Raw genomic sequence first — 15,986 nt, forward strand, 5'->3', positions numbered from 1 at the left:
GACATGTATTTGTCCACGGACCCCCATCTCAATATATTTAGTTCCAGGGACCTCCCAGAAGCCAAATTCGAGTTACAAATGTTTGCTTAAAATATACATATATTCAAAGATGTACCTTTCAAAAATAGCAGTTCTACAGTACAAGCTCGCAGCGCGGCACTCGGTGCCGTGCTGTGAGCTTGTTTATCTGCTATTTTTCAATAGCTAAAGCATAAAATAATGAAGGCCCCTCCACCTTGGGCCCTTGTAACTCAGTCCCACTCCCCCCCTTGTGACGCACGCCCATGGCTACACCTGTGTCACCAGAGGTTCCCACGGGTAGGCGTTACCTCCTGCCGACCCCTTGCCGTGCCCCACTTGTAATCCACCCTGCAGGGTCCCGTTCTGGGGGCCGCACGAGCCTTCCACGGCATGGTAATATATCTCTCTGTCCATGTCCCCGTCTTCGTCGCACTCCTCGGCCTCCTCCCCGTCCTCGTCATCGTTCTCCTCCCACCCGCTCTTCACGTGCGAGAACTCGCCTTCGGCGCCCCAGTTCACTGTCTCGCGGTGGTAGAAGTAGCTGAAGTTGGACACGATGACGGGCACGGGCAGCGAGATGGTGAGCACGCCGGCGATGGCGCACATGGAGCCCACCAGCTTGCCCCACACGCTCACCGGCGTCATGTCGCCGTAGCCCACCGTGGTCATGGTGACCACCGCCCACCAGAAGGCGTGCGGGATGCTCACGAAGGCCGTGTCCGTGTGGTCGGCCTCGGCGAAGTAGATGGAGCTGGAGAAGATGATGACGCCGATGAAGAGGAAGAAGATGAGCAGGGCCAGCTCGCGCAGGCTCGCCTTCAGCGTCTGACCCAGGATCTGGAGGCCTTTGGATAAAAGGGGGTTGGGCGAAAAAGATTGTTTCATGATCTATAGACCTTATTCACACCGCGGCCATCTTGGATCACATGACTTCCTGGGATAGCAGCCTGCATTACAAACCATTGTGAGCAATGGAGCGATGGTCCCAAAATATGAGTTCTATTCAACCATTTTCTTTTGACCAAATCGACAAATGGGCAGATGACAACATCAACATCCCCAAAAGGATTACATAGAAGGGTACATCCACAATATTCATGGTTGTTAGGTTACACTGTTACTCTGTACAAAGACTTGCTACAGTAGCCTATCTGTGCAGAGTGCTTGCTCTGCCAACATATAGTTAATATTACTGTATCGTGATTTTTGCATATTAATCAGGAACAATCTAACAACAAATAGTTAATATGATGGTGGAGCAAGCACTGCACAGATAGCAAGTCGTTGTACACAGTAAGGTTGCAACCTAACTTACCTTGAATACCGTTACCATGGATGTAATCAATCCTGTTACTGTAGCCCTTCTATTTAATCATTTTGGGGATGTTGATGTTGTCATCTGCCCATTTGTCAATTTGGTAAAAAGAAATTGGTTGAATAGAACTCATATTTTGGGACCATCGCTCCATTGTTCACAATGGTTTGAAATGCGTCCAGCAGATTACCAAGCGTGTCTATGAAGGGAGCGCTCGTTTTATGGTTAGATGTCACAGTTATTGTCCACGACATTAAGTTATTGTCCACGACATTGCAAGCGGTGCGAAGCCCAGCAGACCTTGGTCCTGCTCTTCGCGCCCGAGCGCCGCAGGCGCGAGTGCCCGCGAAGAGCGGGCCAGGGCGCCGGCCGCGCGAGTTACGAAGCCGTGGTGAATGCAATCGTTATATTTATGCAAGGCCTGGGCAAGCGCACGATAAACGCAATGATAATTGGGTTTTGGTGCACCTCGCGCGGTCCAAGTGACTACAACCGAGCGCTCCCTACGTCCGGTTCAGCCAATCACAGGGGGCTCGGCGGGGAAAGGAACTTGTACAAGCTTGGGTATCCGCAAGACGTGTTTGAAATGCAGGCTGCTATCCCAGGAAGTCATGTGATCCAAGATGGCCGCGGTGTGAATAAGGTCTATGGCAGTGGTTCTCAAACTTTCAAATACAAATGGAAACCTGACGGGTTCATTTGGTTCCATTTGTACACTGCCAGAGTTACAGACTTGTATGGGTCAATTTAGAACCCCCTAAAGGAACCCACAGAGTCCCTGGAATCCACTTTGAGAACCACTGGTCTATGTTGATTTTTAATGCCACGATATTAACGAATCGTTAAATTCTGAATCTTTTTTTGTTTTTGTAGACTGACTTATCTGGCTGCGTTGAAGTGTATGATTCAACTTCATGGTTTATATTGTTTATAATTGTTTTAAAATGTTCTAGTATATAAAAAACTAAGTAACTTGGGGGGAAATCGCAATAAATCCCAATATCAAATCGCAACAATTGTTGAATCACAGAATCGCAATATAATTAAGAATCGCAAAACATAAATTGAATCGGCACCCCAGTTATCGAGATCGCATCGAATCGGGAGGTACCGTATAAGGCCAGATTTACACTGGCAGCCAAATCCAGCCTGAATCAGATCTGTGTCACATCCAGATTGGAATCTGATTTGTTTAAACAAATCTAAATGCAGACAGGTCACATGGAATCAGATTTTTAAATGTGACTTGAACCACATTCAGAGGTGGTTTCAGATTTGATTTCTGAACGCAGTAACCTGATCTAACCAAGTCGCATATAAAACTGTCCAAAACTTCACTTGCAGCACGACCCGATCGCCACTGACATCATTACAGTGCAAGAATTGCATTTTGATTTGCGAGAGCGCAATTAAGGGGTGTAATGAAAATAAATACGTTTTACTCTACAAAAGAAATGACGAGCAGCATGCTGCCTACGTTGTTACCATGGTAACCAAAGCAGATATGTCAACGCAGGGCGGCTTTGGGTTGACGTTGTTAAAATCAGTCTGAACACACAGATCAGATCTGGTCACTTGCAAATGCAGTAGTGAACAGCCGGGCCAATTCAATTCAATTCAATTCAATTTTATTAAAGTGTCAAATCATAACAAGTTATCTCAAGACACTTTACAAAGGCTAAAGAGCCATGAAAGAGAGAGAGGAGAGACGGAGAAACAAGGGAGAGACAAGGGAAAGACAAACAAGGGGCACACGCACACACATACACAGGTCCTGCATGCATATGTACAAGAACGAACGAAGCAACGAACGAACGAACGAACGCACACACACACACAGGCGCTGCATGCGTGTGTAGGGGGAGGGGAAGGGGAGGGGAAGGGGAGGTAAGGGTAGGGGGGGTGGGGGGGAGGAGAGAGAGAACCCGAGCAGAACCTGTACCCGTGAGGTACCCCCTCGAGAGAACCCGAGCGGATACCTCACAGGTCTGAGGCCCCCACCCTGAGCAAGCAATTTGCGACAATGGTAACGAAAAACCCCCTCTTAAAGGAGACATCCAGACCAAAACACATATAGGGTTAAATCTGCCTTTTATCATACCCCTTCATACCTGCTTTAGTCAATTTTTTTCATAGCTGCCCCCTGTTGCTAGGCTCTCTCATAACTAACACAGTGGATTGTCCTTAGGCAAGTGCGGTCATTTCTTGAGCTTCAAAGTTAGTATTTCTTTATTGGATTGTGTTTACACAACGTCCTGAGACGAACCACACCGCTGTTTTGACCTCACAGGCACCCTTACTTGTCAAACAGACCCCTCCCTCCCTCCCTTTCTAGCCTCTCCTCTCCCTGCTCTGGTGCAGAGCAGAAGCCGTTTGACAAGTAAGGGTGCCTGTGAGGTCAAAACAGCGGTTTGGTTGATCTCAGGACGATGTGTAAACACAATCCAATAAAAAAATACTAACTTTGAAGCTAAAGAAATGACCGCACTAGCCTAAGGACAATCCACTGTGTTAGTTATGAGAGAGCCTGCGAAATCTAGCAACAGGGGCAGCCGAAATCTAGCAACAGGGGCAGCTATGAAAAAAATCGACTAAAGCAGGTATGAAGGGGTATGATAAAAGGCAGATTTAACCCTATATGTGTTTTGGTCTGGATGTCTCCTTTAAGGAGGAGGAAACGTCAGGCAGATCCTGACTCTGGGGTGAACAGCCGTGCTGCCTCGACCGAGTCGGGGGGACAGTAAGGAACAAAGAGAGAGCAAGAGATAGACACAGGGAGATCCAGGCAGGTCCACAGGCGTGCTTCATGGAGGCCTGGTCCGGAGTCACACTCCGGACCAGGCCAAAAGATTGGATTTGAGAAATGAATCAGATTTAGGCTATAGATTTGACTGCAGTCTAAATCCAGCCTGAGCGAATGGTCCCGCCCCTTACCTTTGGAGTGACGGGACAGCTTGAAGATCCGGAACACCCTCACCAGCCGGATGATCCGGATGATGGCCAACGACGTGCCGGGGGACTCGTCCTCGCCCTTGGACAGGTCCGTGCCGAGCGTGATGAAGTACGGCAGGATGGCGCTGAAGTCGATGACGTTCATGACGTCCTTGAAGAAGCGGATCTTGCTGGGGCAGCTGGCGAAGCGCGCGATGAGCTCGGAGGAGAACCAGCAGATGCACACGGTCTCCACCAGGAAGAAGGGGTCCTGGAGCATGCCGGGGCGCGGCGGGGACGCGCCTCCGGACGCGTTCTTTCCGTGGGAGGAGGGCGTCTAGGCGGAAAGTGAGGAGAGATGACAAGCATTTCGTCACTGTCGGGCAGAAACCTTGTATCTCCAAGTTTCAAATTTGTAATTTTTTTCGCAAAGTAAAGCCCTGCTTCATCATACAAGGCTGTCGCGCAAAAGTTGTGAAAACAGCAGATCTACAAGCACACAACGCCGTTGTGTGCTTGTAGATCGGCTGTTTTCACTAGTTTAAGTCATTTTTAAAATGAGAATTAAAAAATGAACGGTTTTGGAGATACAAGGTTTCCACCCGGCAACGACGATTTGTATCGTCGTTGTATCGGGTGGAAACCTTGATTGTCCAAAACCCTTCGTTTTGTGTTTATTGTTTTAAAAATGATTTAAATATGGGGTGCCATGATTCTTTCCCCCAAAAAAACATGATGATCAGGTATTATGATTATACTAGGAGGAAGACTTTTTCATAAAAAGTATACAGAAAGAGTGTGGCCACACCCACCAGTTCATTAAGCATGCCTGGTTGTCATGGTGGGTGGTGACCCAGATGAAGTTAGCCACACCCACAGTGTTGGGTGTATGGTAAAAGGGGAGGGGATGAGTTTATGATGTCATTTAATCAGTGTTTTTCGATCAGGCCTTTTGACTCAGAGGCTTTCAGCTTTCAGGAAGAAGTTTATACATTCTACACATTTTTAACCTTGTGAAATGGGACATTCTACAGTACATAATGAGTATACTTTAGGTAGTTTAAGTGCATTTTGATACCAATAACTTTGTAGTTTTACTAGAGTATTTTTACAATGCAGTATTTTGCTTAAGTAAAGATATGTAGTACTTTTTCCAACACTGATGTTATACTTTATTATATGAGTTACTGCTGTTATTGCAAGTCACAATTAATGTCAAGTCGTAAAGCACCGTTCAACGACAAGACGTAAGAGGCAGGGTAGGCTAGGAATAGCTTGATGGCGAAATGTGCAGCGTAAATCATAGCCAATACGTGGTAGTGTCCTCAAAATTAACCTTTGAATGGCTTTGGCAGGCCAGTGACCATAAAGATTTGATTACGTGTTTCGACGGCTCCCCTAAGACTATATATTTAGCCCCCTTGAGGCCTCTGTAGAGAAACACGAGACTGCCTCCTTACACCAGTGGTTCTCAACCTGTGGGTCGGGACCCCAGGGGGGGTCCCCAGATGATTAACTTAATGTGCAACATTGTTTTCTCTCTCAACAGTGAACAAACCAACATAACGTTTAAGTGTATAGAGGGTACACATTTCTAAAGTGACAATTTAAGCACCTTTTAATGCCTCTAAAATGACAAATTGAACAACAAATTGAGCCAAATTGTCCAATGATAAGAGGCAGAAATTGTGAAAATAGCCGATCTACATGCTCACAATGCAACAAGGCATTGTGAGCATGTAGATCGGCTATTTTCACAATAGAACCGTGGTGTACAAAATGTATTTCCTCAACTCTTAGTGCTTGTCATGGTGGGGGGATCCCCAGTTCAAATATGATTATTTTGGTGAAAGTGAAATATCCCTTTAAGGTTAGGGTTAGGCATAGTTTTGCTGAGGTTAGGGTCAGTGATTGAAACTAAGTACTAAGTACAACAAAGTGCATTTACTTAAGTACTGTACTTAATTACAATTTTGAGGTATTTGTACTTTACTCGAGTATTGCCAATTTTCTATATTTTTACTTCTACTCCACTACATCTCAGAGGAAAATGTTTTACTTTTACTCCACTACAACTATTTAAAAACTTTAGTTAGTTACTTATATAAATTATAATATTACAAACATACATTAACCACTTTAGCCCTATTTTAGACCTAAGCTATTTGAAAATAGCAGATCTACAAGCTCACAACGCATCTCATCGCGACACGTTGTGAGCTTGTATATCTGCTATTTCCAAACATTTTGTACTTTTACTTTTGGTACTTTTAGTACATTTTGATGCCAATACCTTTGTACTTTTACTCAAGTAGACCTACATTTTGAATTCCGGACTTCTGCTTGTAAGGGTGCCCTCACACCAAAGTACCTATGAGAATGGAATCCGCGTTCTGCCAATGCATTTCAATGAGAGTGAAGCGTTTTCATGCCAGCAGAGGATTTCTGCAAAAAACGCTCCCTTCTCATTGAAATGCATTGGCGGAACGCGGATTTCACTCTCATAGGTATTTTGGTGTGAGGGCACCCTAACAGAGTATTTCTACTCTGTAGTATTGATACTTTTACTTAAAGTGGGCGTGACACGGCCAAAACAGCTAATTATGGCTATCAAATTAGCCAATTTTTTTAATGATGTCATGTACCCCCATGTTAAATTACCCAATCAAATTAATTTATTGTAGTTACTGTACTGAAAGTAGTACTTTCTGTACAGTAACGGCAATACATTAATTTGATTGGGCTAATATGGGGGGAGGGGCGGAGACTCGCGGAGTCGAGTATCCATATCATTATCTTTTGAAACTGCCCCAAAAAAAGCTGTCCGAGGTGTGTTTCCGACTTTCTAAACCAACTTTAAAACTATCAGTTCTAGGGGTAAAAATTATATAGCATTCGCTATAAAATCAATGGTTAGACCGATAAAAAAGTACATGTCTTCTTCAAAAAAGGTGTCAAAAAAGGTGTACGAGGGTCAACACGCTTCTCCCCCTCTATGAGACGGTTTTGTCGGCCATACCCTGCTGTCTCTTACCCTAACCTGGAGCACCCGGGACACCGGAGCAAGCGTAGAACGAGGGAACAGCGATCTCCTCCTCCTCCTCCGCAGAGGAGGTCTGTGGCTCATACACTCTGTGTGTGTGTAGCCTGTGTGTGTGTGTGTGTGCTTTCGCGCGCGTGTGTGTGTGTGTGTGTACACACACAATAGCTCTCGCAAAGCCGCAGCCTGCAGCGTTAGCCGGGCTACACGCTAACAACAAGGCATCACGTTGTGCGCGGCACCGCACGACGGACGAAGTATACATTGCGAGGCACCGCACAACGGACGAGGTATACATTGCGCGGCACCGCACAACGGACGAAGTATACATTCACTACTAACTGATACTGCCCCGCCTCCTTTTCAGACTGTTTGAAGAAACACCACGTGACTTACTGTATCATAATGTTAAATTTCGGCCGGTGTCACGCCCCCTTTAAGTAATAAATACGTTTTTTCTTGTTCTTTTTTTTTTACCAACTGGTTAAGGTTAAGGTTAGGTTTAGGCATATAACCACGCCTACCTGGTCGAAACACCTTGAAAGATCTCTCTTTCAAGGTGTTAGATCTCTCTTAGACCCCTTGGAGGGAAGCATGATGTAAGCCTAGTTTCCTGCACGACCATTCTGAGTTCCCAGAGGGTTTTTTTTTTTTTTCGCCACTAGGTGGCGAAAATTACCTGCCGACACCTCAAAGTTGCCCACATACTGTAGGGCGCAGCCACATATCTGGCTCGTCAGGCGACGTAACGCTGCTGCCTATGGTAGCATTACCCAAGAGGGCGATAGCAAGAGGGTGCAAAAGACCCGTACTTCCCGTTTCTGCATGACGTAGGGGGGACTCCTTTTTAGGAGGCGGAAGCAGGTTGGAGTCTATTCATTTACAATGAGAGAGCTAACGTGAACACAGATCAAAATAATAGTTCGAAAGCTATGCTCACTGAACTAAATATTGGACCCGATCATCACAAGCCACATAATATTAACAAAATTGTCATACTAAAGTGGCTTTTTTCATCGCCACAACAAAGGAGAAAATCAACTTTATTATTGCTCTTTAGCTGTCCCAGCAACACACTCTCGCGGGATCTATAGCACCAGTAAACAGGACGTGCGCGAGATTTGCAGTCAGAGCCGGCGCCCACTTAGGAGTCAATTTGTAGGATTTGTGTACCATGTCGCACTCTAGTGGATCCAATGAGGATGAGCTATCTTCATTAATTAAATATCTTTGGCATTACTCCCTTAACTTTGAACTTTCACACTAGCTTTGAACTTTCACACTAGAGCAGCTAACGTGAGTGTCAACAAAGTGACGTTCTCCCTGCGTTTAGGTCTGGGAGAGTGTTTTTTTGCAGGTCTTTCAGTCCAAGTGTATCAAAAAAGCAACTGGGTTAAGGCAGCGGAAGCTTGTGATTGGCTGCGCGGAGGAGCCGAAAGTCGGGGGGGACGGAGATACACCTAAACCTAATCTTAACCCAGGGGGCGTCAATTGGGTATGGCAGGGGTATGCAGCTGCCATATCCTGGGTCCAGGGGGGAAAATAAAAGTTACTTTTAAATATAAATCCATGAATGTCTCTTTGTCTATCCTCCTAGTTATTATGTTGTTAAATTGCAGTAAAATAACTACAAATGCAAAATTTAACAAAATGGTCACGTTTACTAACATGCCAAGTTTAGCTGCTCTTGAACAACCGTTCCAGGCTGCCATATCCAGCCCAAGAAACCGTAGAAACTGGGGGAAAATAGAATGTACTTCTTAAAATAAATGTATCATGCCTGTTGCTATGGCAACATGACTGGCGTATTGCCATACCTTAGCTTTTTCTGAACTGACGCCACTGCCTTAAAGGACAACTTTGTTTTTTTTACAACAAGGGTTCATATTTTAGATTGTAATCAGAGAAAAGAAAAAGTGAGTGTTAAAATGTTTTCATTTGCTTCGTTCTATTGTTTTATCGCGTTTACCGTGCTAAAATGTGGGGCATGCGTACTTATAAACTTTATAAACTTTATTACTGGCTCAGGGCCCACATGGTAGAAAACAATACATTTACATTACAAACATAATAAAAGCAGAAACAGTACATTTCCCTAGCCCCACCGGAGTCAAAAAAGGCACTCATGCCAGTGTCCTCTTAGAGTAGACATGTACCGGACAGAGCTACGTCCAGGGTCTGACATCAGTCCAATTAATCCATTTAATCCATTAGGCATGCGTACAAGTGGCTAAATATGTCTTTTTAGACACAATAAACCAGCAGTTTCTTTATTGCTATTTACAGTAACACTTCTAGCCCCCATAAGTCACATCCAACCATGAAAGGTTGCGTTGTATCTTGGGAATGGGCTTATTCTGTGTAAAATTACATATTTAGCCACTTGTACGCATGCCCCCAAACACTGAAATAAGAATATCTAAAATAATAGAAAGAAGTAAATGAAATAATTTTAACACTCAACTTTTATATTCTTTAATTACAATCTAAAATATTAACCCTTGTTGTAAAAAACTAAAGTTGTCCTTTAACCCTAACCTCAGTAAAACTAACGCTGGTGAATCCTAACCTGGTGAAATGCTAACCTGCCGACGCTGGTGAATGTTAACCTGGTGAATGTTAAACTGGTCGGACCAACGGTGCTTAACCCAGTTGTTTTTTTGATACACTCGGAATGAAAGACCTGCAAAAAACACTCTCCTGTTTAGGTCTGTCCCATTGGTTAGTGAGTGTCTCTACCGGGTGAGAGTACAGCAGTGCTGAACCATGAACCTGTATTGAACCCTTGAGCTTGCAGACGTACTGTAATGCCTCTTCCGGGCTATTCTCTTAGCTCTTTTACTGCTTCGGACGTTTCCGTTCGCCCCAATTTTGACCCAAGCGCGCTGCCAATACGGCTCGTTCTTTTTACCTTGTTTGATGACTGTAAGCTGATAACTGGTCACGCCGCCGTGTACAGTAAAAACATCTCCCGTAACGCTGCTCTCAAAAATCCACCGCCCGTAAACAATAATGGAGTCCCAAATCACTTCCTGGCTGTTTTCTGTGGATCTGATCTAGAAATGCATTTCTATGCTCTGAATGGATGGCAAGCGGAGCGGCCCAATTCACATTCATTCTTTGAAGGCTGCCCTCTGCCGCCAGCTTGGCTAAAGTACAAATATAATACATCCAATGAAAAAAAAAATGTTTGGAAATAATTAATAGATCATTTTCTATAACATCGCATAGGTAAGCTGCTTTTTGCTGGCACCAGCCCCAATAAATAAATAATAAATCTGGCAGTAGAACTGTTAACATGGGAGTGGATGGGGATCAATGCATCTGTCGCGAGGCATGTGGCTGCGCCCATAGGCAGCAACGCCTACAGCAGTGTGTTTGACCACCTGGGGGAACTCTGCATTCAACGAACAACTGCAACCTTTGTCACATTTTATATTTACATTTTATTCACCCACTCTTTGCACCTTTTGCAACCTCTACCCTTCCACTCTCCTCCAATTTGACAGTATCAAATTTAACAGTCGACCAAAATAATCATGCTGTCTGCCTTTCCTTTCTCTCTCAAAGGACAAGGCAGGTGGTAAGCAATGAACGGGAGGTGTATGTAATGTGACTCATAATAAACAATTCCTCCTATCTCAAAGACCACCACCCATTATTCAGCACACAATCGGAGGGGAAAAGTGGGACTGAGTTACTAGGGCCCAAGATGGAGGGGCAAATAAATACATATCATTTGGTGTCCTTCACATGAAAAGGTTTGAGCACCACTGACATTGAGCACCACTGACCTTTTTCAAAAAACGTTTAGAAGGATTTGAAATCTTCAAAGACTTGCACAAATATGTTCACGATTTTTCAATAGTTAAAGCACAAAATAATGCCTAATAATGCGTTCCCCCCATGAAGAACATTCATGTGGGGGCCCGCAGTGATACAGTCCCTTGCAATCCGCTTTGTTCCTTTTGGCATCATTCGTCCCTCACCTCCCAACAATTCAGAGCTTTAAAAACAACAACAACAAAAACAACAACAACTATATTGCAGAACCAATCTAAAGTCTTTAGGGCACTGGTTCTAAAAGTGGGGTCTGTCCCAGACCCCTACCACAGATGGTGTCATCTGTGGTAACCGAGGGACTAAAATGGGAGAAAGGACGATATGACTTAGAGAACTGTACCTTACCTCTCGCATCTCCTTCTCCAGCCTGAAGACGGGCAGAGTCTCCAGGCAGAAGATGAGGATGGACAGTATGGTGACCATGACGCTGATGACGGCGACGATGCGCGCCGCCGACGAGGACTCGGGGTGCTCGAAGAGCATCCAGACGCTCCTCTGGAAGCCGTTGGTCGGCAGCGGCTCCTCCTCCTCCTTGGGGTAGCCCTCGTCCTCCTTGAAGTAGGGATGGGACCATATTAGGCAGGGGTGGGCAACTTTGATGATGGCGAGGGTCACTATATTTTCAACTTCACTCCAGAGGGCCACATTGCATATCGCTACGTCCTACTTTGTCATTCTAGTATCTCATACAAAATAATGAGATCAAAAGAATCAAAAATAGACGATCTACAAGCTCAAAACGCATCGCAGCGCGATACGTTTTGAGCTTGTGGATATGCTATTTTTTATTCTTTTGAATTGGAATCCTGAATATTTTTTTGTTATTGTGGGCTCGCCTGGAAGGCGAGCACACGTATGTTATCTTCATTATTGTGGGCTCGCCTGGAAGGCGAGCACACGTATGTTATCTTCATTATTTATAGTCAGTCAGTCAGTCAGTATCTCCTCAAAACTTTGGCGCGCTTCATCTCTTAAACGCTTACACCTTTCAACACCATTCAAATTTTTATGTGTTCAGCTTACTGAGGACAAGTGTGCTTGTATTTTTGGTTTTGAAATGTTTTGTAGTATAAATATAAAAAAATAAAAATGTTTAACTTTAAGCACCCAATGCATTTCCAATGGGTTTAGTGAGTGGGGACAGAGTGGAGAGAAGGATAATAGACCCATGTTTATGTTAAGGCGCTGTGGCTGCAGTGTTCACACTTCAGATATGCTATCTATATCATTGCGTTCACACAGGTCTGCTCTCTGATTTGATCCAAATATCTAAGCTTTGTGATGTATATATTCTGAGTTAAAACTACAAATATCTATAAATGTCCCTCTCCACTCTACTGATTGAGACAGCTGTGATTAAAGGCCTGTCTGTCATTGGCTGTTCTGTGGTGCTGCAAAGTAACCAAGTACATTTACTCTAGTATATACAAGTACTGTTATAGAATTTTATGAAATGTAATCTTTGTTTCTTCTTGAAGGTAGTCAGAAGGTCATGTAATTTAGTTTAGTCATGTCAGGGTGTTTATTCCTAGGTTTGAGAACAACTGTTGTGTGAGTCACTCTTTCACCTGTTACCAGAATGTCATGATCTGTCTAAAGTATTCCTGACTGAAAGCCTTAAAAGGATGTTTGTTAACTTGACTCTTTTTTATTTTAAGTCCCCTCTGAAGTGTATAAAGAGGGCGTGTATAACCTGTGCTCGGGAGTGGAGAGTTGCTATGCCCATTGAGTGTAGTTGCTGTCTGCTCAGGAGCTCCTTTGATGAATAAATATTGATTGTGTTTGAACACTGCTCGAACCTTTCTTTTCTCAAGTATATTTTTATGCAATAATTATAGAAATCCATAACAGCTGGCGACCACGAAGGGACTCTGTCTTCTGTCCGTCCACATCGACGGACCTTCCCGGATCTCTGCTGCAGCTACCAGGCAAATACATCAGCTCCAAACGGTTGACGTGCCGTCCGTGGGACGTCCGGGTGTCGGATGGGCAGAGAACAGAGTTCAATAAGGTACGAGAGTGTTTCAAATACAATCTGTTGCATGAACAAATTTTGCATGTTTTAGAGGATATAAGGATTCTGTTTAAAAAAAAAACAGTACCTGTGTAATCCAGGGTGCTATTTCATTATAGCTTCACGGGGAGGACCGTGGTAGATGAATAAGACCTTGCATGATAAGGTTTTACCCGTGGAATTCGGGGAAAAAGCTATTTAATACATAGCTCCACGTGATCGTGGGACCGGTGGTTATCGACAGGGAAATTGGCTGTCGGGAATAATTATTCTGGGTTATCATGTAAATGTGTAAAAACGTATAAACTCAAAAAAGGGACCACAGGGAGCTGTTCAAGTTATTCTCCTGGGTGCGAATCTGTGAACACACATGAGAATTGTGAACAGCTACGAGGGTTTTGTGACATGGTTTTAAAATGTGGATATTGTTAAACCTTGAAAGGAGAAAGGAAAATATCTGAAATAAGGGATTCAACAAGGTGTGAACAGACTCATTAGATTTGTACAGGATGACGTGTGTTTGAGAAACGCATGGAATGAATGAAGTCATCCTAGAAAATAAGAAAATAACCTTGTGGAGTCTAACGATCAGTCTGTAGTACGGTATCATTTTATGTAACCAAGGACGGTTTGCCAAAGTGTCTGTTGACTCAACTCTGCTCTGATTCTTCTTTTCTTTCTCTTGTTTGTTTTTCTGAGTCTTTCCAGAGCAATGGGGAATGGAGAGAGTGGCTATTCCAGGCTAAGGGCACTCTCAGGGCCAATAGAGTTCATGGTGGAGAGATGGGGAGATGAAATATTAGAGCCAATCATGTTATGGCATAAACTTACTCAGGAAAAGTTCCCGCTTGCGGGAACATTTAGCTCCTCAAAATTAAGAGCATGTAGGGATGCTCTTGAGCAATATGACAGAAAAGCAGGGAAAAAAGCAAAAGAACTCAATTGGGATTTGTTCAGAAAATGGGAAAGAGAAGCAGAATATAGAGATGAAAAACAGGCTAAAGCCCTTTTAAATAAAGAAGAGGGTGGGGATGAGAAAAGGCATAAAAGATTGAAAAAGTATAGGCAAGAGATGCTCCAGCCACCTCCATATCGCACCCAGCTGAACCCCCCATTGGGCCCACCAGTGCAGCAACCCAACCCGGCAGATCCACACGCCCCAGCGCAGCCAGCACCTGTTCCCGGCCTTCAGCAAGCAGCCCCTCCACCGGCAGCGGCTCCTGCCAATGGAATGCACGACCTACCTCCAAACCCAGCGGGGGAGCTCTACGCAGCAGCTGCCCAGATAGCTCAGCAGGCAGCCACCCACGGAATGGTATGGTGACACGAAGCATGATGTCGCAAATGCCATTGATACCATATCCAAACCCTCACCCTCCTCCTCCGGCTGACGCCCAGCCGGACGTTATAAATGCTTACACCCCAATTGTCACAGTCCAGCGAAACTGGACCCCCGATGAACTAAATGACATTATCAAAGACCTACCAAATCCTAAGGTAGACGTTGCAAAATGGTGTAAGGCCATTGAGGAATTGATCCTCATGTATGGCCCATCAGGACAAGAATTAGAGACTCTTTTTCGGAAAGTTTTTGGACTAAGATGGCAGCGACTGAAGGATCCGTTCGATGCAGATGGAGCAAGAAATGACATTCTTACTGGACAATTGCAGAATCAAGGTGGTCTTTTTGACAGAGTAAGGGCTGCCTTCCCAGTCCGTACTGACTGGCCCAGGATACACAATACCAAACAACGACTAGATGAGTCCTGTGATGAGTACAGATCAAGGATGGAAGAAATCTTTCAAAAATGTTGTGGTGTGGCACAAGACAATGTGGCGTACAATGACTTATTGAAAACAGCCATGATAAATAATCTGACTCCGGCTGTCCACGACCGGGTTATGATTTCCTGTGTGGGCTGGGAGACTCAGCCCTTGGATGTGGCATGGTCACATGCACAACACGCAGAAAGGCAGCTGCTGTCGCAAATCAACGAGAAGAAAAAGAAACTGGAGACAGCCCAGTTAATGTTCTACGAGAATAGGGGCCAGGCGCCAAGAAAAGAACAACAAATGACAGATGCGACGCCAAGGTGGCCTCAGGAGAAGAGAGAGAGGGGGGTGCCCCTGCCGGGAGACATTTGTGGACTCTGTCAGAAGACAGGCCACTGGAGACGGCAATGTCCCATGAACGCTAAGAAAAGAAGGACAGATGGCCAACAGGTCAGGCAGGGCAACAACCGACACCAGGGCCGGGGACAGTGGGGGTGGCAGGGAGGACAGCCGGCCACCTGGGGGTATCCGTCACCCCCTGGCCCTTGCTATCCGACAGGACAGTGGATCTGGACCGGCTCCTCCCCTCACCTGGCAGCCCAAGCAGGCCCGCAGGACACCAACCGAGCCCGGCAGCAGGCCCTCCCATGGCAGTATGGACCCGCTGCAGACGTGACGGTGTCCAACCCGGGTCAGCTATGAGATAGGGAGGTGGCTGTGCAAGGGGTAAGACTAGTGACAGAGCAGGAAGTAAAGGTACGTGCTGGTCAATTTATGCAGGTCTCAGTCTCCCCTGATGAAGCCCCAGTGTTGGATCTGCTCGTGAATGGTGAGAACATAAAATTCCTTGTTGATACAGGCGCTAGTCTGTCAGTTATTAGACGGGAAGAGATCCCAGACGCTCCATTATCTAATAAGTCTATTAACACGATTGGAGCGTCTGGTGAGCCCTGTTTAGAGCCAGTGACGTGCCCGTTAGCAGTGGCGCATGGTGACATAAAGGTAGAACATACATTTTTGTCATCAACAGTGTGCCCCGTTAATTTAAT

General features: G+C 45.0%; 1 protein-coding gene across 1 annotated transcript in view; it reads right to left on the bottom strand.

Moving 5' to 3' along the window:
- Positions 1–288: 288 nt before the first annotated feature.
- The window catches only part of LOC308303165 (potassium voltage-gated channel subfamily A member 1-like), a gene marked incomplete at both ends in the record, with an annotated part of 30,342 nt that continues 14,644 nt past the window's right edge, over positions 289–15,986 (bottom strand). The window contains 3 exons of the mRNA XM_080747489.1: positions 289–866; positions 4,271–4,604; positions 11,496–11,702. Of these exons, the coding sequence (XP_080603615.1) occupies positions 289–866; positions 4,271–4,604; positions 11,496–11,702 (1,119 nt within the window). The remainder of the gene's footprint in view (positions 867–4,270; positions 4,605–11,495; positions 11,703–15,986) is intronic.

The sequence above is a fragment of the Nannobrachium achirus genome (genome assembly GCF_963921795.1).
Source record: "Nannobrachium achirus genome assembly, chromosome: 18".
Taxonomy (NCBI): domain Eukaryota; kingdom Metazoa; phylum Chordata; class Actinopteri; order Myctophiformes; family Myctophidae; genus Nannobrachium; species Nannobrachium achirus.